The 23,856-nt window shown below is 42.6% G+C and overlaps 1 protein-coding gene across 1 annotated transcript in view; it reads left to right on the forward strand.

Moving 5' to 3' along the window:
- fut8b (fucosyltransferase 8b (alpha (1,6) fucosyltransferase)) overlaps positions 1–23,856 on the forward strand; it is a 99,983-nt gene that overhangs the window by 54,400 nt on the left and 21,727 nt on the right. Inside the window, exons 3-5 of the mRNA XM_086190054.1 lie at positions 10,463–10,584; positions 11,685–11,847; positions 20,546–20,660. Of these exons, the coding sequence (XP_086046180.1) occupies positions 10,463–10,584; positions 11,685–11,847; positions 20,546–20,660 (400 nt within the window). The remainder of the gene's footprint in view (positions 1–10,462; positions 10,585–11,684; positions 11,848–20,545; positions 20,661–23,856) is intronic.

Genomic DNA, 23,856 nt, shown 5'->3' on the forward strand with positions numbered 1-23,856 from the left:
GAAAAAGAAAGGTACTCATTCAAAAAAAGGAGCCTTGTACTTTGACAATGTCATATTACTCAAACTTGGTGCACAGTGAACATAGAATGAGCCTGTTTTTAGTCCTGCACAAAAGTCCACAATTATACTGATAATCTGTTTTTCTTTTTTTCTGTTCTAAGATCGATATAGGAGTCAAAAATCCCATCATGGTTGGGCCATAGCTCCAATCTTGCTGTACTTGTGCTGAACTGTAAATTCAACTTTCCATTTTCCATCATATTCTACAATTTAACGTATCCTTGACATTCACATTTACGAGAAAGCTTTGGCTTTGATCTCTGACTTTGATCTCAGAAATTCTGACTTAAATGTCAGTCAGTGCAGTGCCTGAATTTTGTCTCTCACCCTGTCCATTTTGATCTGTAGCTGCTTTGATGCACCACATATGCAGCCAAACAACATCAAACCATGCAGAACCCAGTCTGTCATCTCAGTTTATCATTCTGAGTGTTATGTAAGACTGTCATCTCGGTCGTTCTGATTGTCACGTCAGACATTAGACCCTCAGATGTGACTGTCTCAAGGCACTAGCAATGCGCATGCCAACTATGACAGCAATCAGATGATTTCAGGGTAAGTGCACTCGTGGTTTTTTTGTTTGTTTTTAAACCACAGTTTATCTGTGGTTTAGAGACTATGCAGCAAACAGACAAACAAAGCAGAACTCCTTGCTCGCCTGGTTGGTGTAGTTTTTTTTGGTGGTGCAGTGCGTCATTCCCTGAAGTTTCAGCAAGTTTCAGTAATTAATTACTCCCTCTAGGCCCCCTGGTATTTCTTTGTATTTTGAAAAATGTGATCAAAAACTGATTACATCTTTATACGCTGTGTGTTATGCAGTGAATCAAATGTAGGAATCAGAAGCTGATCGGTTGTATTGGAAACACTGTTATTGACAGATGAGCGTCACATACCTCAGCAGATGCCATAGTGTTATTTGGCAGACAGTAGCACATTGTATGAGCTTATTAACCACACAGCATCTTTCACACATTCAAGTTGTGTGTAATGGAGAGACAGATGGTTCTGCTTTTATCTTTGCATGCTGACAGTGTTTCTCTTAACACATGAGCTTTAGGTCTGTGTCTATGTGCGTGCATGCGTGTACAGGGAACGGTAGTAGTACATCTAGATGTGGGCCGTATTAACAGGGAACTCGAGCTTCAGATGTTGCCATTGCTACTCCTCTGTGATATTCCGATTCACTTTGATGCCGGGCCATCGTCAGCATTCACAAACATGAAAACACACACGTTGCTTCAGACAGCTGGTCCCTGATTAAATCTATTGCTTTTGTAATTATTCAAAATTGGCTCGAAAACAAAGGTGGAATTCATGGGCATAAAAAAACAAGTGCAGCTTTCAGTCGACCAGTGTCCAGATGGGTCCCTGACACACTGCGCGATTGTTGCTTGTTGTTGGGTTCAGTTGTTGATCTGAGACTCAGTCCCCCACATTTGTTAACTGGGGCAGGGCTATAGGGCCCACTCAAGTCTCTCTAAGATTCAGCCACTGGCTTACTGAGGTTAAGTCTGATGACTTGTCACTAGAGACAGGGCTTGGTTTGTCCCGTGTTCAATATTGTGCCTTTGTGCATATGAGCATGTGTGTATTGGTCCACTATAGACCCAGAAGAGAACTCCACCAGAGCTGCATCCTGTAGTGTCTCTTATCCTTATATTAGAGTCCTAATAGACGCAAAGAGGCTGTTATTGAGCTGCCCATCATCCCCTCGCCGTTCATTGCCTCCTCCGATTCTCTGTCTCACTCCTCCTCCTCCTCCTCTGCCTCACTTCACCACCAAACTGCTGACGGAGGTATGGCGCCCAGCCAGCCTGCAGGTTGTCACAGGCTATGTAACAACTCACTAGCTCACTGATTGACTAGCTCGATGCATGCCTAACCCAATGTACTGACTTATATATCGGCAGGGTTTGGTCCAAGAACATGAATCTCTCAATGTCAAGAAACAGAACCCGTTGCTCGCCAGCAATACGGCTGACACTGGATAATAAAATCGCTTGACTGGTTTAATACAAAGAACTTAACATTAGCATTAGTACACATTTTGTATGAGGGGCCGCAATTGAGATTTAAAACCATAAAATGTACATTAATACAGCTGAGTGGTTTGGCAGAATAAACCTGCCGCATAGAGATAAAGATGTAAATTCAACGTAGAGTTGAACTTTATGTGTCATTGTAGCACTGCAGCACCATATTGATGCATTCTGGGGAGGTGTCCTGCAACCTCAAGTGGTTGTGTTTCTCATTTGCTATATTATGGACAGTGTTCTGTAATGGGATATTGATTGACTAAACCACACATTGCAAATTTATGTAGCATCACATAAAATCTGAAGAAGATTGTTAAGTTATTCAACCTGCTCAATTAATTCTTCACACACACAAGCGGTCGTGTTCTATCCAATTTTGCTGAACCCTCCATAATTTCTCAAAAGGAGGCGACATGTGGAATTAATCAATCTGTCAGTCCACGCTTGGACTCCTGTTACAGCTGAAATACACCAGTCACGTACGCGGCGGGACACGGCTGTCATAGCAAAAAGTTTCCATAGTAATCAATCGGAGTTGCTACACTGGCCACGGGTGCTGTGCTGTGTCGTGAGGACCCCCTCATGACAGACACATTCACTCTACCCGTATCCATGATTCTGCTGTTGAAACAACCAGTAGAGCGCTGATAATATCTGAAAATATTGGTAATATCTTCAGGAAGACTGAGTGTCCCGCTTAAAGTCTCCTGGGGAACCCCTGGAACACACAGCTGTCTTGAATCAGCGGTAGCAGGTACAAAGACCCACTCCGATGCATGGCGCCATGAACATGATCGATATACTTCTCGGGTTAGTTTTACCTGGCTGGATTCGGTTATTCAGGGCAACCCTTGGTGATTTGAGTGACAGGCAGCGTGCCAACCTAGCAATCACCCAGCAGCCTTAATGAGAGGTGAGCATGGGGTCAAGCTGCACGGCCTGCCCGGCTCCGCCCTCTCTGCGGCTGGTAGTCACCTCAGGCACGAAGCCATAGCTCCTGTGGAGACAATGACACTCGCCAGCCTGGTGGTGTGACATTGGAGGGAGCAAAGGGTGAGAGTGACAGCTGGGCTAAGCGATGAGGACCTGATCGATCCCCCAGGCATATCAACAGAGGGATGGAGAGACGGCAGGGGTGATGCTGAGGAGGCAATGAGGAGGGGAGCGTGATGGATGGCACAAGGACCAGGACTAAGCCATCTGGCTCACAGATCATATGACCTCAGTGTTTTAAGGGTACAATTATGAACCCTGGATCTAAAATTTTCTGTTTTTCCTCTCTTCAAAAATGTAGGGTAGTTAAATCCAGTTTTAGTCTTGAGTGAGTCTGAAACGCATCCCACGATTCAAGATTTGACATATAAAAACTATTAAGCATTAACATTTTTGCATCATGACCATGAAAACAATTATTTTCATCCTGTGACTCAGTGCTGCTTTTAAAACATGGCATATTTGCTCTTATCCAGAATGAAAGTAAAGGTATTCATTCACCTGATGACACTCATGAAGTCTTTCCCTGCCAGCAGTTTCAAAAAATGCTGCCAGACACTGCCAATCTCTTTTAACATTTGCAAATTCCTTCTTGCAAGACTCACAGAATATTTCTGCTGTGATTATAAAAAAGTTGAAATTCAAACAAACAAAGATTCAAAAGAAAGAAGAATCTTTTCAATGGGATATTTGTATTTTTTTTTAAATTTTCACCTCAGTTACTTCCTTCAATTGTTTAGTGTAAAAAATATTAATCGGCCTTGTGAACCCAAGACATCCATCTGCCCTCTCTGCCACAGCAAACCACTCCTAATTCGGCCTGGACCAGCGCCACAGGCCCCCTAGAGAAGCACCACATCCATCCATTCCAGTTTCGGGAGCTACTTCTTCACTTTTTGGACTTGGAAGTGCAGTGGCATTTCACGGGGTGCACGATAGCGCCCTCTACTCTCCAACAGTAAAAACAGAATCACGGATAATCTGGTCACACAATGAGTGAAGTAGCGTATGACTCAGTATCACTTTGCAAAGCACATTGCAACTGTTTGTCCCTTGAGGTGTTTTCATTTGAGATATTTGAACAAGTCTGTGGTTTTAATAAAACCCACAAACATTTCTGAGAGCATTTGATCGTACAATACAAAACCCTAATAGATTCTTCCATCCGACTCCTCCTCTTTCTGCCATTCTGTCGCCTGTTTACATGAGCCACACCTATGGCAAGATGTGCGGTACGTTCCTGGAGTGTCTTCTTAATTTTTATAACCAATCACAGGCATCATAATGCCAAATTAAGATCCACAACATAAGATAATCTGATTGCCCACCCCTAAGAAGGACTGCATCAAGGAAAGTGCAGCATACAGGATAGGAAATTTCTTGGAAATGCTATTTTGGTCTAAAATAACAAGGTGAGATGTATAGTTGTATAGTTCCACCAAAAATGTGGTGATAAAAGGCACCGTAACCTGCTTTCTGCAGTCAATAAATAGTGTACCAATGTTTCTCTTGACCCAGGGCTAAAAGCCTCTCCAGTCTGATGGGTCCTACAAGTTAAAACAAATGTAACAAGTGATTTGTCCTTCCCATCTGTCCCACATCTCGACCAGATAGAGAGAAGGACGAGATTGAGAAAAGAGAAAATTGTTTTTCACGCTTCAGCGGAATTGTCTTTTAATGTTGCAGGCCATTGACCTGTCAATTTCTCTCTATGTGCCCTTGCGTTTTTGTTAGTTTGCTTCCAGCTTCATAAGCATGTAAAATCGCTTCTACACATGGGGCATATTGCGTGTGTACATATCGCGTAAATGTTTAGTGTCAAGAGAGACGTGTGTAAGTGTAGATGTAGGTGTAAGTGGACAGTGAGAGGATAATTTATCCTGTAATATGCAGGAACATGGCTCTTCCTGACAGATTCTGCCGCTGCTTCCAGAGCGGAACTCGCATCGACCCGACTGCTGCTTAGGCCTGCCGGAGAAAGGTCGACTAGCACACACACTGGCCCCATTGTGGGAGCTGTCTGTTGTCAGGACATCTCTGTCAAGTAGGACTCCGAGCAGAGCCGGCTGACTCTGGATGTAATGAGGCTTTGAAGCATGCAAGGCAAGAATGTACCATTCACAATCCGTTTACTTGGGATTATACCGTTCGAGTCAGTGGTCACAACATGGCCAATGATGCAGCAAAGGAATAAGACATGTGGAGCCAAGATAAACTGATTTGACACAAAGATTGGCCACAACCATAGCGGATGCACACTTATAGGGCTTTGCACACAATATTACACAAATAACATATAAGAAAGTAGTATTGCCATCACAAACCTTCTTCACATTCCCCTTCAACTTAGAGGCGTTGTTCCTGGTTTTCACGGTAATACCACCCATTTATGTGTTTATTCAGTTTCCCATACCCACATGTCTGTGGTTTATGAGCTTGACTTATTTGAGTCAAGTGGTTCAGTGTCTCAAAGAAGACACACACACACACAGTTCCCTCTTCATATAAAGACATGTTGCAGTCATGTAGCCTCGCTTCATCATGTCAACAAAATGGTTCTCAACTCAATACAGCCAGATAACAAAGTAACTTCACTGATCAAAAAAGACAAAACTAACAAACAACACATTTTAAAAACTATACTGCAGAAATGTTTTTTGTTTTGTTTTATTAATCTACTACAAATTTATATGTTATAGAAATACACATAATTACCAATAATGTGTTTTTGATTTTTTTGTTGTTCTTTTTTTTTAGCAAGCATTTTCGATTTTTCTTTTCAAGGTACGTAGACTTACGATACCATGAATCACGGCATGACATTTTCCAAATGATGCAGCACTTCCATATAACCTACAGATAAGAATGAATCAGCAGTAAGATACACGAATAAAACACCGTCCCCAAATGCATACTTGTTATTTTGGACCGCTCAATGCGTCGGGTCCATAACAGCAGCCAGACAATCCCCAGACCGCTATGATGACTCAAAATATGGAATATACGAGTACAACAGCAACGATGACAAAAAAATTGAAGTTTTTATTGTAGCAAAATTAAACTGCCAGTTACTTTGACCGCGCTTATTTAAATTCCCATAACAACATGAAATTTCCTAAATAAGGGAAAATGTTTTTGTTGTTGTTGTTGTTTTTTTAAATTACATCATAAGTATGTTTACATGATGTCACCCACAATATTTGTCTGCTGGTGTGGTTTTGGGTGCACCCGTCTCACACACGTGTTGGACTCTCAGGTTCAGCACAGTTAACCAGAACACACATTCAAATCTTGACTTCTTGCCATGGAAGTTAAACTATACATGTGCCACAGTGCCATCTAGCCCCCCGCCTTTCAAACTACACTGCCCGGGTGCGATCACCCTGTGAACTCCATGGTTATTGGGTGCAGGCGCGGTAGCAGCTGGGGCAACATTTCAGAGGAAACTGGGTTACATGCTCACCTGCTGTCTGGCTCAGCACTCAGCGCCGGTGGGGCTCATCCTCCTCGGCTTTCATCGCTTGTCTCTAACTCCTCTGTATTTCCCTCCACCTTCTGCCCCGCCTCCCTCGAGTCAGAGTTTTCTCATCTGTTCCTTCTCCTGTATCGTTTGATTAAGACTATTGAATCCAGCTGCCTTGTCTCGTCTCTGCTTCAGGTCCTCTAGAGATACCATCAGGGATCATTTGTGTACGCAGTTTCTCCTTCCTGTGTGTGTGTGTGTGTGTGTGTGTGTGTGTGTGTGTGTGTGTGCTTGCGTGTGCGCGCGCGTGCCTTTTGATACTGCTGAGTGTTTGGATATTTTTTATAGCTGCATATGTTGGTCGGGGAAGCTTATATTTTGCTTGCAACAGAATTGTGTCTCAGCAGTTTATGTCTCTTTGGAGTACGTTGGCTCACCTCTGTAGCATGACTGTATTCATTAGCCCATGTCGCCATGGCCTACTTCATCTGCCTTGCTCAGGGTGATATCGTGTTGCTGCACCTCACCGTTTTAGCACTACTTAAACCCCCTGTGAAATGATGTCATAGTCCTACTTCCTGTACAGCCAGCGGGGTTAGGTGTGGCCCTCGGGAGATCTTGCTGGATATTCTTTAACTTACCTGTGAGAACAGACAGTAGAACGGATCCTTGTAAAGGAAATACACCTGGTTCGTCTTTCAAACGATCCGTGTTACTGAGATGGACACAGAAATGTGAATTCAACACATACATAAAAACACCCACAAAGGTATTGACATTTTTATCCTATCCACCCCACCGTTGCATAATGTATGAGTTAAAATGTCCTCCCTTTTCTCCTCAGTTATTTCCATGGCTTTGAAGCACAATGCTCAGTTAGTGCTCAGTGAAGTGGGAGGCTAGCGCTGCCGTCTCAGGGACAGGGGCTCGAGCAGTGGGGGGTGGGGAGGCTGTGCAAGAAGGGCTGTTGCAACTTTAAAAGTCTCATCTTTATGCCTGCCAGCGACTGATGTTCCTCACTCAGGGAGCAAATTGAGTTTGCATGCCTTGATGACTCATTAACATGGCCTTTGCAGCGCTTCACCAATGCCTCTGTGCATTCGAACATATTCCATTTTTAATAGTTTTATGTAGAGGAATTGATTTGGTTTAATGTCAAAGGAAGTCCTTTTTTTTCTCCTCGACTGATTTGAACTTCTGGGTGTGTCAGAATGCTGATTTGTGTTGTCATTACACGTGTATCTTCATTACATGCACACCTTCCTTATCTTCTTCAATGAAAGTACAAATGGGGACATCTTTTTATTTCCCATCTAGTCATATGTGATAAATCACATAGAGCCTAGCCATAATTGTAGAATAGATAAGTCACACTGGTATGCAATACTACATTTTTTTTTCTATATCAAATGGCACTTTCAGATTTGCTAAGCCTTTCAAATATAAGGCTTTTAAGTACTCATCTCTGCCGTTTAAAGCAATACCTCACCCAAAAAATGTATTTTGCCTTTCAAGTGATCACAAATAGCTGAGCTTATTTGGACATTCTTTTTTTCCACATCACCTCTTTGTGACTCCAGAATGTAGAAAAAGCCCACCATGTCAATTTAGCTTGAAGCTAAACAAACAGTAAAACTGTCCAAAAACGTCCCTTTGATTAAAGTAATACTTCACCCTAAAAGTTTGTTTTTTGCCTTTTAAGGACTCACAAATAGGTGTCTTAAACTCACCAAGAGGTTTTTTGTTTTTTTTCATCACTTGAGAATGAAAAAAGTGTTTCCTGTGTATATTTAGCTTGAAGCTAATGGCGACTGGTGGCCAAAAACAGAAAAACTATCCCAAATTGTCCATTTTAAGACCCAAATTTATCGCCCAGTATAATCAAAGTTTTCTATATAATCAGTGGATATAAACATATAATCAGTAATCTTCTTTGATTGTAGCTCAAAACAAATAAAGACTTCCCTTCTGGTTTGGCAACAAACAACAACGGGAGGAAGTGAAAGGTTGTGGATTTCCGAGCATACAGCTGGATAAAGAAGACGTGGATTACATGTTGGAGGGTTTTGGACAGTTTTGCAGATGTTTGTGGCTATGGGTTGGAATGAGATTCAAGCTAACAAGACGTGGCTGGCTCTTTCTGCATTCTGGCGACATGAAGAACTGATACGGCACAAAAAAAACATCTTTGTGAGCTCGGGGCACCTATTTTTGAGTACTCGAATGGAAGACTGCACTTTTTGGGGGTGAAGAATTGCTTTAGTAACAGCCAGAGCAATATAATACAATAACCCCATAATTAGCCCCTCCCATATCTTGAAAGATCTTCCTATTTTTTTCCAGCCCTAATTCATGTGAGTGAAATGAACAAAATCTGCTTTTATCACGATATGTTGTATATTGCGTTCATTTAATCAAGTTGGATCAAAATAAGTTGGCAGGTGATGATGCAGAAAGACTCAGTGCATAACAGGACGGAAGGATCTTTCTTTGACAATGAGTCCTTTCAATTCTTCACACGTCAGTGAAAAAAACGGCCAACGTGTTCGTTACAGCAGTTAAATAGAGAATAAGTATGGAATATGAGAGGGGGTTTCCTCTCCGGCCTCAGACATGTGGTCACTGTAAACTAGAAAATTATATTTAATCTGTTTGCTGCACTTGAATTGCTTTGATGTGGATTGTACAATTGGTCAGTTATTAATATTCAGTATGCTTTTGTCTGTATCCTTTTTGTTTCCTCACCATATTAAATTAGAGTGTTGAAGATTAAAATGTGCTGGAACTGAACTGCAAACTGGCCAGCTATAAATAGGCTTTTCTTATAGACATTAAACAAAGAATATTAATATTTTCTAACGCCCTTTATGAACTTTAATATTAGAAGTCATTACAGGGGCTTTTTTTTTTTTTTAATCTTTTGTTTTGCTTTGTGTAGGTTGCCGTGGAGGCTTCAACTTTCAAACAATACCTGTGTAAAAAATCTCTATCAATAATGAAACTCCAATAACCGAAGACATAAGGAAAAGTCCTGGAATTACAGATGACACAACATTTATGTTTATTATCTTGATGCAAAATCAAATTGTGGTTTATGGCACTGCTAATTGTTTTTGGGTTTTTTTTTTTCCATGTAATCCTGTTTTTAATCATGATTAAGTACGTTAATAAACGGATTCAACTTAGCTTCATTTATTGTCCCTGACGGTTAATAGATTTTTCTGCAAGCGGAACAATTCATGAATATGAGAAGACTTACTGTGGGGTTAAGGGTGAAAAGCAGGTAACCCTTAATAAAATGTAGTGGAAGTTATCATTAAAAAAGACCGCCAGTGTCTGTCGGCCAGATGCGTCGCCATGCCAGGTTTCAGATGTCTTTTACAGTCTTGATTGTCATGACTGTCGGCCATGCATCTTGTTTTGTCACCGCCATATCTGGATAGCGTTGAAACAGAGGGCTGCACACACGCTGCCCTGCTGGCACACAATAGTGGAACGTAAGAAATATGCTTTCTTTTGTTTTGTTTTTTTAATCCATCATCAGTATCAGTGCTCATGCAAGAGTGGGGGGAAGGGTACATCAATCAAAAGTAGCCAAATGTAATTCCATCCATCCATCCATCCATTTTCAATACCGCTTATCTGTTAAGGGTCACGGGGGGGTCGTGGGTGGGGCTCAGTATGTTGCTCAAGGGTACTTGACATGGTCACTGGGGGAAGTGAGGATCGAACCGGCGACCCTTTGGTTGCCAGACAGCCGTTCTACCCCTGAGCCACGCTGCCACAAAACTAATTGAACAGACAAAATAATTGACTGCATCACTGATAACAATATAGATTACCTTCCTCTACTAACATCAGTGAACTCACGCTCACCCGTAACCATCCCTGGCTGTTGTTTTTCCTGCAGGATACCAGAGGGTCAGGCAGAAGCTGGGTCCCTGGCTGCTGCTGGGAGACTGCGCTCCCTGGAGGACCAGCTAACCAGAGCCAAACAGAAGATCCACAGCTTCCAGAAACTCACTGGAGATGGTAAGCAGGGTAGGGCCTCCTAAAAGGCTGCAGGGAAGGATTTGGCACAGAGCTCGGAAATATGAAAGGATGCTGTGGTTCACTATAAATGGAATTAAACCAGTCGGAAGCTCGTTTCTCTGGCAGCCGTAATCTCAGTCTGGGCCAGTGTTAAACCTGCTGTATCACAGTGGTAATGATGACGGAGCTCCACCATCAGATGGATAGGGTAATGTGGACATTTTCCACTGTAAGCAGTGGTAAGAGGGCCTGGAAACCTTTCAGGCAAGTGGAGAAAGAAATAGAAGGAGTTTAAAGTGCCCCAATGGCAGAATAGAAGTGAGAGCGGAGAGAAAACACAGACAGACAGAGAGAAAATAAAGAAGGACATGTGAGCGTGAAGGGCAGCACAGGGTCAGCCTTTCCATCTTTCCGCAGGGGAAGAAAAAGCTAAAAATACCCTCCAGCTTTTTTTCCACCAAGGGAGCCAGTGAGGACAGAAGAGAGAATGTGAGATAGGAAGGTAAAAAAAAAAAAGAGCTTTTCCCTCCCTGCCACCTCGCCCTGCTTGAGGCTGTCCTTGCCTCTCCTCCTTTTTTTTGTTTTGTTTTTTGGGGTTTTGTTTTTTGGTGGGGGGGGGTTTTCTGTTTTTTTGTTTCTCTCCGCAGAAACCAGAGCAGGCAGCTGTGTCATCCATGTGGGTTACTCCACATTGTTTGGCTCGGGTAGGGTATAGAGTTCCTTCCTGTTGTTAGAACCGTGTGAGAGAAACACATGAGAGAGAGCTACGAGGAACAAAAACACTAAGCAAGTGCTTCTTAATGAGGTCAAAGCAACACCCAGGGACAAGGAGTAAACGTGGGAAATTTTAATGGTTTTATTCCGAAACCCTGTTTTGTGCCATTAGCCTGTTTAGGCACACAGAATCTATTGCACATACAATTCTAAAGAGCCCTTTGGCATCCTTTTCCTACCATCTTCCAGCTCTATTCCCATGGAGGAACTTTGAAGTGAATGCCATTGATTTATTGTTTTAGATCATACCTCTGCCTCAAATGTCACACCAACTGGGTATCATTGTTATGTTTTGTTTTGAGCTGTTCTTTCTTATCCTCTTGCAGGCCCCGGGCCCACTCAGGAGGAGCTGCGGAGGAGGGTGGAAAACGGCGTGAAGGAATTTTGGTACTTTGTTCGCAGCGAGGTGAAGAAATTAACTAACGTTGAAGCCGGCGAGAGACAGAAATATGCTGACACACTCCTGCAGGACTTGGGACACCAGGAAAGGTGGGCATATAGACACTTTAACAGGATCACAAGTTAAAATGTTAAAACCTCCTGTGAACCTTTGGCAAAAACAAACGAAAGAGAAAACAATCGAAAAATAAAGCTTTTTTTTATTCGGCAATAAATAACACCGCGGCAGGGACTGAAGTTGCTCCTTGCTGGACTTTTCTCTTTTTAGTTTACAGGTATCTCTCTCTCTCCTTCTGGTTTAATCCCACCATCCAAAATCCTTTATCATGGTGATTTTAAAATGTTGGCCCTTGGTTTGACTTAACATGCTCAAATCAAGGATGAGCTAAGGAAAATATCCAGCTACCTCCTTGAGATGTTCCACTCTTAAAGGGCATCTTTGGCAGGAGCCGATATAAACACTTCCGAGCAACAAAATAAAAGTTCAAACAAAAGAGGAGAAGAGTTTTCTTAAAACTTATTTCGAAGAAGAGCCAAGCTCCTTCGTAGGGTGTTAAAATTTTGACCAAAATAATGAAGAAAAAAAACAGACGAGGCACTTAGAAGTGAAAACAATTAAAATGCCGTTTATTACACGAGTGAAGTCAAACTCACCAATATGTCGCCTCATTGGTATACCGATCAGCTGTCTGGCCTGCAGATTAGCCCTGTGCAGCCACAGCACAGGATAGCACAGAATTCTTTATTAGATTCAACTCAGTACCTGATCAGGTTTTTCCTCATATTTTATGTTTCATTTATTCAATTTAGCAAAGTTTTTATCGGGAGAAAGTTCAAATTAAATTCTCTCCAGCTCCTGCAGCTTTCGCTAAACGTAAAGAAATGGAACCTTCTCCGATGTGGTATCAATAATAGATTGTGCTAAAACTCCAATCAGCAATGGTGTTATTGGAACTTTGAAAGACCCTGTGTGGAAGCACAGGGGTATACACTCGTTCTGGCTGATTACACTCCTGATCAGATTGAAGCCGGGCTGAGCCGTGCTGGTAATTATGTGACAACACTGGACTCAATGTACTAATAAGGATGATGAACGTGTAATTTATCCGGCCTTAACAGCTAATGGGGAAGGTGGTGAGATGTCACTCCAGCTCAGACTGTACCCTCCTTCACAATCTGGAGACGCGATAGAGTCAGCCAGCCAAAATAATTAAAGCCTAGCAAGATTATATGGGGCACGGCCTTTTAACTTAGCCCTGCGTATTTGCTATATGGTTTGCCTAATTCATTCACTCCCATCTGATGATGATTTGAAAGGAAGGTGAAAGGTTGGGCACGTCGCACTGTGATAAATTGGTAACTTGCTCAGGTTGTTGAGTGCATGTAAGGAAAGGTATCAAACCTGCACACAGGCAGAGGTGACAGAGAATTTATTCAAAATTCCGAATTAACTCTTCCTAGCTTCTCAAATTTGATGATTTGCTGTTCAATCCTATTTTCTGTCATTGTAAACAGAAGTAGAACAGACCTCTGTACTGTGTTGGCCAGAATAAACTCAGCCATTTTCATTTTGGCTCTGAGGACATACTTTGGGCTTTTTATTAATTTAAACAGTCTATTTCAACAAAACCAGTTGACATATTCGTCATTGATGAAGGAAATCATTAGTTCTCACCCTGAGAGGATGGATGTTACTGGTGCTAATGGTCTACTGCCCGTGAAAGTTTCGAATCCCGGGAATAAGTGCGTTGTCTCGGTTACTTTGTGGTCTTCACACATTTACTCCCACGCTGACGGTGGAGGCTGCCCTGCTAGGTGTTAACCTACTCATCAGGAGAGTTAGTGGGTCAGTACCTGGCTCACTTAGACACGGTCACAAGGAGAAGTGAGGGTTGAACCACTGGTTGCAGGTCAGCCACTCTACATTCGAGCCAAGCTGTCCCGATACCTTAGTGCCTGTGACATCATGATTTTAGGTTGGCTGGAAAGTCCTCATGTCCATTTGTTCCATCCTCATCAACTTGATATCCTGAGGAAACCTCTTCAAATTTGCAAAAACGCCCACTGGGATCCAAGGACACACGGATGATTCTCTTAACAAGAGACACTCAGTCAAATCTACATATGTTTGAGTGACTTGGCCAATCAGCAGAAACCACACACTGTTCTGTTTCATTTTACCTTGAACTGCTGTCACCTGCTACTGAACAGAATCAGTCATCCACAAGCGTGAGGGGGCGCGCTGGGTTACCTCTAGCATGCTTGGAAAAATGTGAAACTATGAGAACACAGAGATGACTATGCTAGCCAGCCAGGAGAGACACATGTATCATTAGACCCATGCTGCTGTTTGACCCCTGCATAAAAGTACTCGACGGAGTGGGGGAACAGATTGTTGCCGCTTTGATGTGCCAGGAGAGGTAACGGCGCCAAATCAACAGCTTTGTGAACGAGAGCACTCGACCAGCGGAACATCAGATTCTAAAGTAGTGAGTGAGTTTACATGTCACTCCTCTTACTGCAGAACACCGCGGTGCTATAAAAATTCACACGCTATATCTGCGTTACGCCAGCGTTGTTTGGAATCATTTTACAGAGTCTTTTTTTGTAGAAGTGGCTATTTCAGTTCAGAAATGAAATCCTAACTGAAGCATAAAAATACGACTCTGCTGTCGTGGTATTTTTGGGACTTTTGACCTGTGTTCAGCTTATTTTTCAAAAGTTTGCATCACTATAAACCATCAATCAGCCTAAATTCAGTAACTAAGACATTTCACTCAACAAACCGAAACCATGTTTTTCCACAAAATTCCCACTTGTCCCTCATCCGTATCATGAATATGTATGCATGACCAAATGCATTCTGCGCTCCTGCAGGCAAAATGTGGTTTTAGCCATGTCACAGGCTGTTTGTGCACACCACACTTACACTGTATGTTTGAGGCAAGGACTGTGATGAAGTTGCATCTAAACTGGGCGCTGTGTCAATACAGCTGCCCCTCAGCCTTTTGTTTACATCTGATGATGTCAGAGGTTTGAACTTGGACATGATATGAGACACTTGGAAGCAGCAATTCGAGTGGCTGCTGGGACACAGAGCAGAGGTCATAGAAAGACCCTGTCTGTCATCTGGATGGCAGGCTTCAAAACAGCAAAGCAAAGACAGGCCGGCTTTTACTTAGCCAAGTGTTTCATTGTAATCCCGCTGAAGTGGCTTATAGGACCCATTGTCTTAGTCATCGCAGCTTAAGCAGCTTTCCAAAGACTGATTTCTCACTTCATATATGCAGACTCCATTGTGCACACACACACGCAGAGGTTCACATGCGTACACTTTCTAAGCCCTCCGGAGTTTCTCTGTATATGCTTCAGGCAAAAAGCCGAGAGAGCCGACAGAGATAGAGGGCAGAGATGGAAAGAGCACAGAAATGTTTGACTCAAATAAATTCAACGCTCATTCATTAAGATTCTGTTCAAGAAGGGGATAAGAGTCCTTTTCTTGAGAGTCAAAAGTAAGCAAGGACTTGTATGATCACTGCATAATGAAGTGCTGTCGGTTTCAAATTTTTACTAAGAGCGTGAAAGTTTGAGTCACTCTTAAACACAACTGCAGGAGCACATAGACACCTCTTCATCTACAGAAGACCATGTGCGAAGAAAGTCAGGATTTTTAACTGCTGTAGTGCATTTACCGTGGTGAGATAGTCAACTTTCAAATATTTAAATTTTGTCGTTAGTTCAACTTTTTTCTGTAATCCTTATTTTCTGGTGGGAAAAAAAAGCACTGAAAGCATAAACTCCTTGTTGGAGGTGATTATATTCAGTAGAGTTGCATGTGAGATTTTATCATAAGTACAATATTATAGACTAATAAAAATATTATAGAGTAAATAAAACATTATGAAGAGCTACCGGGTCATAAAGCCTAAAGAAATAGTCAAATGGGGCTTAAACTGATCTGATTTTATTCATTTTTCAACACATAAAAACTAGTACTTCCATAAATCTGTTACAGAAATGCTGATCAAAGTGTCAAATGTGTTATTTTCCTGTCAGTATTGACTGGAGAGTCCTGTAGAGGTTATATCCATCAGATTGTCTGCAGGGTGTCATTGAGCAGCACATGGAGGCCTGTAAGTCAGGGAAGTGGTGCCTTTGTCTGTGTTCCCTATAACATGATGTCAGTGTGACTAAAACAGGATTTGTTGAAACACGCAACTGTACTCAACTGGTATTAAGATCCGTCCCCATGTGATCCCGTAAGTGCGATCACATTCTGCTTTAAAATGCGTCCCCAAAAGCGCCTTTTGTGATCAGAACGTACCTCTCCGCACGGGATGCAAATGAACACCCACGTTACTTCTGTTTGCAAGTTTTTCGTCCCCCTATTTACCTGTTCCAGTTGATATTTAATCCAAATATGGCGCTCATAGGGCAGAGGGAAAACATGTCGGTGTCTCTGTGGATCGTGGCGATGACCACGTCAACTCATGTCTATTACTGACATGAGATGGGCAAGAGGCATTAACACTTTTATAAGAGCACAAGCGCCGCGTCCGGTGACACTTCACTCGTGTTTGTCAGTTAGGAATTGAAAGCAGAAGACAGAGACGTTACAATGGTGCTTTTTCTTAACAAACCATCCTGCAGAAGATGATTGATGCAGCCATAACAATATCTCTCAATGAGCTTTTCACATGATCAGATGTCTCCATGATAGTCGCCACTCACGCGCTCAGCAGTGGTACTTCTGCTTAAACAAGGGACATCAGCTGATGAGGCCATCCGTCAATGTGGTCCATGAAGCCCTGAATTAATTTGGCCATGGCAAAAAGAAAAAACATCCTGGAGAAGGGACATTTGCTGAGCTGTGAGGTTGTCTATTCGTCTGAATAGTCTTAATTTCAGTCCGCCATTCGTTACAAACACCGCTGGATAACTTGTTCAGTATGTCACGCCAAAGGTCGATTTGAAGAGAGTCTGGTTACAACAAACCACCTCACTTCCAAGAAGTGGACATATCTTCATCAATAAATCAATTCCTCCCTGGTTCTTGTACACTGGGACAACAACAGTATTCCAATTAAATGGCCTAATCAAGCCATTATTAGAGCTCAATAGCAGTTGTGCAGGTGAACCCATTCACCGTCTCAACTGACACTCTTCATGTCATAATGTAAACACAACAAATGTTCTCCAAATGGTACAACATGTCGGTATCGACAGCTGCCAGGCTCTGCCACCAAGCCCAGCGGCATCTACAGTTGAAGCTCGCAAAAAAGCCCAAAAGACCCACAAACCCAGTAGAGTTACATGGCCCCAATACATCTGTAGGACTTCATGGCTGGGTGGTCTTCTCTTGTCTGGCATGCCAAACCCCTTGAGGTCTTGTCTGCCTATTCCTTGTCACCTTTTGCAGCCGGCAAGGTTTGCTTTTCCTTCCCGCAGAGGCACGGTGATGGCTCCCCTGTGCGCGCTGCTGGAAGGGAAATTTGACATCCATTCTCATACCAGGGTTCCAGCTTTTAAATTGGACAATGAGTAATGATACTGTCTTAGTTGTGGAGAAAGGTACTATTCATTTTACTATCGTACTGAAATGGAAAAAGGTATATTTATCTGCTTTGTGTGTGTGCGTGTGTGTGTGTGTGTGTGTGTGTGTGTTCGTGTGTGTGTTTTCCCTATGCATAAGAACTCCTAGTCACACAGGATGTGACTGATTTAGGTCAAAGCATAAATTAAGCCCGCATAAGTGTGTGTGTGTGTGTGAGAGTGCGTGATGTGTTTGTATCCGCCCTTAGCTGAATATATCAGAGCTTTCGGGCATATTTGGAAGTGGATGGTCAGGGTATTTGGCAGTGTGTGACATGCTCACACATTTGCTGTCAGAAGCTCGGAGATGGCAGACTTTATCCAAGAAAGAGCTAAGTAAACATGAAGATGCTGTCGTCAGTCAGCATGATGGAAACGCTTCCCATAAATATCTTCAAAGCATGTTGAGCCTCGGTAATGTTTTACCCAAAGTATGCTGATAACATATGGCGTCTGCTAGATGTTTTTATCCAAAGCGGTAAACTTCTTGGCGAGCGTCTACCTGCTGGAGTTCACAGATCACATTACTCATACGATAAGTAAAACTTCTCGCTTAAGCAATCTTCAGTCAAAAAAAAAATAATAATCACAGGAGGCAGAGGCTTACTTTAAGTTAATTTATTCTGAGTGTGCTGGGAAATTGCCAACTCCTGAACGTCTTCCCCGATACGACGCAAAGAAGAGAGGAATCAGCAAGGCATCATCGGCACAGAATTGAGATTAAAGACAACTCTGCGTCGACTTACACGAGTACGCTTTTCACTTTATCGAGAGCACATAGACATAACTTGTCTGCATTTGACAGCAGGGATTTGCATGGATTAACTCCTCAATCTTGGTAAACGTCATATCGTACTAACGTGCCGTGATATAGTTTGACAGATGTTCAACCGATAATATACCAAAGTAATCAGTTGGGAATGTCTCTTTTTAGCTTGTTCAGCAAAATATACACTGGTAAAAGTAAAGTGGTTTGTCACTTAAAAAAAAAAAAAGAAGAAGAAGAAGATTTGATTTGATATCGGCATAAAAAAAAATCTTGCTACAGTAATTATAACCATCCAAATGCAACTATAACTAAGGGGTTTTCAAATGTCCAACGTGTTGGACTCAATCCAAAATGGATTTTCAGTGCACAACTTAGATCAGCCGATTGTCTTTTTTCTGCTATTTAGACTGAGGACACCCATCATTGCAAATGGGCTTCATTTATCACCAGAAGCTAATATTTCCACTCTAGCCATTAGCGCCGGTGTTTCTCAAGAGATTCGTTTGCATAGAAATGGCCAAGTTTCCCTCAAACGGTATACTTCTTATCTTATTTACATACGCGCAAATATGTGAAGACGTTATTGGCCTGGTACCAAAGTTAGAGTTGTGGTTGCTTCGTGAATCACACAGATCCTTTTTGACTTATTTGAATGTTTCCACCTTTGAATTTGCCGCCCAATCTTTTACCTCCTGGTACCGGCTTGACTCGCCTTTTTTGCTTCCCCACATCAGGCAAAACCTGGTCATTTGGCATCAGCTACGTCAGTATTCCAAGCAAGCTCAGCCGGAACGAAAAATTGACATGCAAGTGCAGTAGACCACTGGTTGGTCAGAGATGATCCTCGCTAGAATGGCGACTGCATCGTTGTGTCATCAGAGTTGCTGCGTCATCGTATTGGCCGCTCATAGCTTAGCCGGGAACTCTTCACTCAATCATTATCCCCCAATCTAAATATCTGCTGTATGAATTCACATCACAAGTGTGTGACGCAGCAGTTGATGTGTTAAGCACAGGTGTCATCATCTTTGTTATTATTGTTGTGTTTACACAGCACAGGGCGTTTGGGATTGTAATTTCAGTTCACCGACAGACATCTGGTGATTGAGGAAGAGCAATCGAGCGCAGATTCACTGACCTTTTTTATGTAGAACTGTAACGACTTCTCTCACCAATATCAAAGATAATTGGAGGCATAAATATTTTTTCTATGCACTCAATGTAGTTGTCTGTCTTGCTCTTTTGGAGGAAAAAGTCTTACATCTGATGCGTTGTCATGGTAACTAAAAGCCTGAATGGGCTTCTGTTAACACTATTATTTACGTAAATGGGTCAAGTTCATTTTTTTAGATTGTACAACAATCCCCTTCAGTTGTCTACTCAGACCCCTTAGGCCGTACATTGTTTATGGTCTGTGTGTATACGCCGCAGGTAACATGGCTGCTCCACTCGTGATGTGAGAGGGAAAAGAGAGAGAGGCTGGTCTTTCCTCCCTGCTTCAGGCTTTGAATTTACAAACAACATTGCACTGAACCGAATTTGAATTGTGATAATACAGTTTTTGAGATCAGTTACACGCTAATGATGCTGTTTGGTTTTCAAATTTGTTTTCCAGCGACACAAATCTCTGCAAGCCCATAGTTGTTATTGTTAATAAGAGTGACGTCAGTAGTGTGTAGTTAGGTTTGAAAACACAAGAGAAGCTTCACTCAACGGTAAGTGAACGCTGTAAGATGAAATATTAAAATATAACTCCACCCAAAGGTGTGTTGAGCCTTAAGTACTCTCAAATAGGTATCTTGCTTTTTCCTCCTGTGTCACTTATTTGTGACTCCAGCATTCCTTAAAGAGCCAGCCACATGTGTTGAGCTTGCCAACTGCTATCGTGCTGATGCGAATGACGAAAACAAAAAACAGCAAAGTTGCCCAAAAAAAATAAATCAAGCAAACCCTCGCGCATATCTTCTGGTATAATCTCATCTTCTTAATACAGCCATATCCTTAATAATCCTCAAACATTAAATTATTTATAGGCCGGCTCCGCACTCATTCACAGTAGCGGCAAACGCGACCAGCTGGCACATTCAGTTGAACCAGTTTGCTCACGTTGAACAGGAAGTGTTCTGGTTTGTTTGGTTTAGGCTCTAATCAAAATGTTTGTGTATTACTGAGTACACAGTTGAATAAAAAGAGGTGAATTATAGCAGACAGTGCACCTGACGGTTTGTAAACTGACCTTTTTGGACAGTTTCCTGCTTTTAGCTGTCAGTGGCCATTAGCTTCAAGCTAAATTTACATGGTTATCTCTTTTTTTGCATTCTGAAGTGATGCTGATCACATTCTAAAACGTTCTTGTTGATGTTCAGCTGGACGCTCAATTGTGAACCTAATTCATTTTGGAAATGTGTTTGCGTGTGTGATTTGCAGGTCCATCATGACAGACTTGTACTACCTCAGCCAGGCAGATGGCGTGGGCGAGTGGAGAATGAAGGAGGCTAAAGATTTGTCGGATCTGGTCCAGAACAGGATCACCTACCTACAGGTATCTGGAGACATACGTGTCTGCCAATTATCCACCTGACCGTGTATTTCTCTGTCATACACAAGCCCATTTATTATACACACATGTAGACATATTGTGAGCATTAATGCTAATGTTCCCTCACATATCCAAACACATTTTTTTGATTACATCTTCCACACGTGCTTGTCTCATTTGCACCATCCATAATAATCAGCGTGCCGTTTCCACCAGGAGCAGGTGATAGCAGACTGTTTCAGTCGTCTGATCTGATGAGCAGATTTCTTGTTGCTTGTCAGCGATTTTGTGACACACGTACACACACAAATGCGGCGAAAAATAGACACACATGAGGAAGGTACAAAATGACAGATTAGCAGACACGGAGAAATAAATACACAGAAAAGACAGACACAAACAGACTTTGTTATTCCGAGGGATGCGTACAGCTTCACAAACACAAGCTAAGACGCAGGACACACACACACTTATACACACTTCTGCCCTGCTCACCTTCCCCAGCTCTGGTGCTGCCGGGTTGCTGGGCGGGGTGGGCTGGTGTGATGCTACACCAGGCCCTGCAGCATTAATGAGCCAGTGCGTTTGATGAAGAGGACCCAGTCAGTCTGGCTGGGCGGAGACGGCACCACTAACAGCTGCTGTCACCACTGCTGAGGGATCACACCGCTCCACCAGCTGCCATCACTAATTCATCACACACACACACATACACACAGCCGTGCACAGATGGGTTCACTCACACCTATGCAAGCAATTTCCACACATATACACGCACACACATACACACGTAGCCACAAGATTGATGTACACACTAGCACACAAAGAGATGGTGTGTGTGTGTGTGTGTGTGTGTGTGTGTGTGTGTGTGTGTGTGTGTGTGTGTGTGTGTGTGAGACAGTGATAACACCAGATACATAAAAACACATAAACACACTCACACACACACACACACACACTTAACAACCAGTTCCACATCTTTATGTAGACACACAGAGAGACTCTTCCCTCCTATCCTGCTGTCTGTGTGGCACGCAGCAGCCTCTCCCTTCATTCCTGGTCTAACTAACTCCATCGCTGTGTCTGCTCCATCTGTCCACTCAGAACATACAGCGAACATGGCAGCCCCTTCAGGTAGCCTCCTGTCGGACAAGGTTTTCATCTGTGTTAGCGCTATGATGTACAGCACAGTTAAAGAGGAGCTTCACATCTTTTCAGGTCTGCCTTTAAACAGCGTACCTCTATATTTTGATCCTGCTGTCCATGGCTGCCATTAAAAGATCTCTTGATCCAAACAAGGGAAATTTGTAGTCAAAACACCAGAACTTGTACTTAAACCACAATTTTTTTGGAAGGTATCCAATAATTGTTCTAACTCAGATGGGGTTGACGGCTGAAGGCTTAAATTAACGTCGGATCAATGTTGGAATATAGTTTTGAACAGAGTGACTGTGGATTTTATCCTCCATCTGCCTCACTGGAGTCACATTAGAACAGGTTCTCTATCAGGGAAGTTTACTGGCAGACTTTCAACCAGTTTGTAACCGTGCCATGTGGATGGTATGCACAAACTAATAATGTTTAAAAAAATTATAGATTATACATTCACATTTTTTTGTGTGAGCAACACAGGCTAATCGGCGCCTTGGAAACCAAAATAAACTGTGTCAGCCGTATTGCTGGCCCAAAGCCAGAGTGGTGAAACTGACGCTTAAATTGGCGCAACATCGTCAGTGCCTGACAGTGACGTTACAGGCTTAAAAAACTGGTGCACTTTGCTTGGAGGTTCTCTATGACAACACTTTTTCTCTCTCACACCTTTCCAGAACATGGACAGCCCAGATTTATGTGAAGACCTTCTCTCTGCTGGTGAAATATATCTTTAATGGCCAGCATAAAGAGGAGTGAGGATTATTTCAGTCCCCCCCCCCCCCCCCCCTTCAATGCTTCTGCAATGTTGGTAATCAATGGTCAGTCAAACAGCCTTCAGAATTGAAGTGTTTTAATGAACTACAGTTTAAGATTGTATCACAATACTCCACGGTCAGTTTTACGGCAAATAGTACTATAAAACCATCTCTTTTGCCTAAAGTCACATCAGTTATTATGAAGAATTACCAATTAAAATGGCAAAAAAAATACTGAATACAAATTTGATTCACAAATTACAAAAAGATTGAGCCACCTTTTGACGAGTGGGAATTTGTAAATTGTGTGACAGAATCCTAAAGCCAACTCTTCCTCTCAATGGTGAGGTATGTCCAGACTCATTCTATCGTTGCTCGTTTGGATGTATATAACTCGCCATTATTGTAACTCCACATATACAGACTCGTATAGGCTAGCAGTCTTAAAGTGTGGGTTGGGCCATGCATGTGCACTGTGTTCATACAAAGTTGTGTCATGGAGTGCTTCCCACAATAGATCTTGTTGAACACAACCATCAAGAGCTTGAACTTTGGTTTCTTATAGCCAGCTTTTGTCAGCCATATTAAACACACACACACACCAACACACACAATGACTGCAGTCTGCCTTTACGTTTCACATTCGAAAACATCATTTAAACAGGTACTTAACCGACAGCGCCGAGCGGCACTCAGAGGCTGCCTTTGTGCCTGCATCCGCCATCATTATCCTTGAACCTCATCTCTCAGCGCTCACCGAGTCATTCCACCCTCATCATTATCATCCCAGGTTCCAGTGGCGGCAGCCGCACCACGCCACTCATGGCGCTCATTGATCTCATGCACGCATTGGTGTTGCTTGTCGTCAGGACGCCATCGTACATTGTTAATACGCTTGAGTGTTGTTCCTCACTTGTTTCGATGCTTCAGATAAAAGCATCGAAACAAGTGTGACTTCGGTACTACAGGACGGCAGCGTGCGCCTACGGGGGCTTTTGGTGAACCGGCAAGCTGTAACTCAGAGGAAATTCATACCTTATTTCTTTTATCAGCTTCATGACTGATTTACTCTTCGTTATATTGAAACCACAGTGAAGTAAATTCAGGTTGTTTTTTTTTTAGGAGCCTTTCCTCTCTCCTCTCATGTCCTCACCCCTTTTCTCTGTTGCCTCCTTTCCTCCGTTTCATGTCATCACTCTTGTTTTTTTTTTTTTCTTCTTTTCCCCTTCCTCCCCTGCCAGCGTGTGATAGGCAGGGTTAGCGGGTGGGTGCCGGGGCAGCGGGATTACTGT

Source organism: Aulostomus chinensis, chromosome 20 (genome assembly GCF_037954235.1).
Source record: "Aulostomus chinensis isolate RoL2024-O1b breed Wild chromosome 20, RoL_Achi_v1.0, whole genome shotgun sequence".
NCBI lineage: Eukaryota > Metazoa > Chordata > Actinopteri > Syngnathiformes > Aulostomidae > Aulostomus > Aulostomus chinensis.